The sequence below is a fragment of the Perkinsus marinus genome, assembly GCF_000006405.1.
Source record: "Perkinsus marinus ATCC 50983 genomic scaffold scf_1104296954154, whole genome shotgun sequence".
In the NCBI taxonomy this organism is placed as follows: Eukaryota; Perkinsozoa; order Perkinsida; family Perkinsidae; genus Perkinsus; species Perkinsus marinus.
The window spans coordinates 1-1,653 of NW_003208237.1; the positions used below are offsets into that span (position 1 = coordinate 1).

General features: G+C 49.1%; 2 protein-coding genes across 2 annotated transcripts; both read right to left on the bottom strand.

Moving 5' to 3' along the window:
- Positions 1-402: 402 nt before the first annotated feature.
- On the bottom strand, positions 403-1,224 carry Pmar_PMAR008259 (UDP-glucuronate 5'-epimerase, putative; the record flags this gene model as incomplete). Its single annotated transcript, XM_002776164.1, has 5 exons — positions 403-560; positions 604-844; positions 894-951; positions 1,021-1,071; positions 1,121-1,224. Coding segments are annotated over 5 exons (612 nt in total), but the record flags the coding sequence as incomplete, so codon positions are not given.
- Positions 1,225-1,277: 53 nt separating this feature from the next.
- Positions 1,278-1,496, bottom strand: Pmar_PMAR008260 (udp-glucuronate 5-epimerase, putative; the record flags this gene model as incomplete). Its single annotated transcript, XM_002776165.1, has 2 exons — positions 1,278-1,340; positions 1,396-1,496. Coding segments are annotated over 2 exons (164 nt in total), but the record flags the coding sequence as incomplete, so codon positions are not given.
- Positions 1,497-1,653: the final 157 nt, after the last annotated feature.

Here is a 1,653-nt window from a genome sequence, read left to right on the forward strand (position 1 = left end):
TACGCTGACTCATACAAGTAAATAGAAACTGAGGTCCATCGAATGCATGATATTGTAAATCACCACTTCGACTTCAACCAATCGATAATTCAAGGTTTAGTTTCGTGACCTCCACGGATGCATTTGGCTGAATGCAAACACCATGAATGGTAACCACCACAGACCCCCAAAGAGATGCATCATATCGCATGTTTCCCTATAAACGGTACTCATAGTGGCCAATCTATATACACTGTCGCAGTATGAAGACGTCCACTCTACAACCAGCGTTGATAAAAGAGGAATATAATACAGAGTTTGCCGACAGTAGCAACAAAATTCGAACAAATTTGTCACACCCAAGAACACGACACTTAGACTCATCGAAAGCCGTCACAAGATAATGATCATGTGTCCATCACCTCAAGCAGTCTTGGACCCACCCCGCTTCCCCTGGTCTCGTTTCCATTGCCGATACCACTCCACTGTGGCTCGTATTCCCTCACGTAGAGATACCCTAGGCGTGAAGTTAAGGATCCTCTTCGCTAGCTCCTGGTCTGCGCTGGTCATGAAAACATCACCTGAGGTCACTCGATCACTACAGAAAAAGATCGTACGATGCACCCGGCTGAGTCGGCATCTGCTGAATCACCGCCTGTCGACCAAGCTCAGCCTCTATTGTGTCAATGAACTCATTGAGAGTGTGGCAACTACCGCCTCCCAAATTAACTAAGGCAGTCTCGAGACGATACCAACCATCGCACATCCTACCTTTGATGACGCCCCTTCCGTCAGGACGCTCTAGTCGGTCAATAGCACTCAGCACTCCCTCTACTATATCCGATATATATGTGAATTCACGTACCTATGAGCTCATCACAAGCCTAGAGACTATCAGCACCAGGCAATGCTACCATAGAGCCATCCCCGAACTTGGTGATGGGACGTCCATTTTCTATAGCGTCGATGAACCTGGCACCGCAATGGACCTTGTTTGAATCTTGCTCGGGGGAACCTTGGATATGCAAGATATCACCCTACTTGAAGCAAGCCATATCTGGACGTCCTCTGGGACCGTAGACGGTGAAGAACCTATCCGTAAAACGTGATAATACAAACCACAGCGCGGAACAACAACCACCTCAGCATAATTATGTCCAGTCCATACAGATGGGCATAAGTCTCCGCGAAAAGCTCACAGCTTCGTTTCGTGGCTGCGTACTGAGAGATAGGCTTATCAGCCGACTCGGAATTCCTGCGGGAACTAGAGATCCTTCTCTGACATGTGCAGATCCTACTCCTTGAAGGGCGGGGTAGATGAGTCGCCATAGACGCTTGACGAGCTAGCTGCCACGACTTTTCTGGATAACAACGGGAAAAGAGCGGGGTGCCGGGATCGAACCCGGGACCTAATACTTGATATTCCGCTTCCTCGCTAGTTCGAACACATTGACCGTAGCCGTGATATTAGCAGCGACAACCTCCGCTGCATGATCGATAGAGTACCGCACTCCCGCCTAAACTGCCCAAGGTGAGCTCATCGAGACCACCACTCCCATCCTACTTGTGCTGCCAGGTGGCAAATCACATCCACCTCGTACCCAACCTTATCCAAGACTCCCTCTACAGCTGATGCATTGGTGAGGTCGATACAGTTGAATGCATACAGAGAGC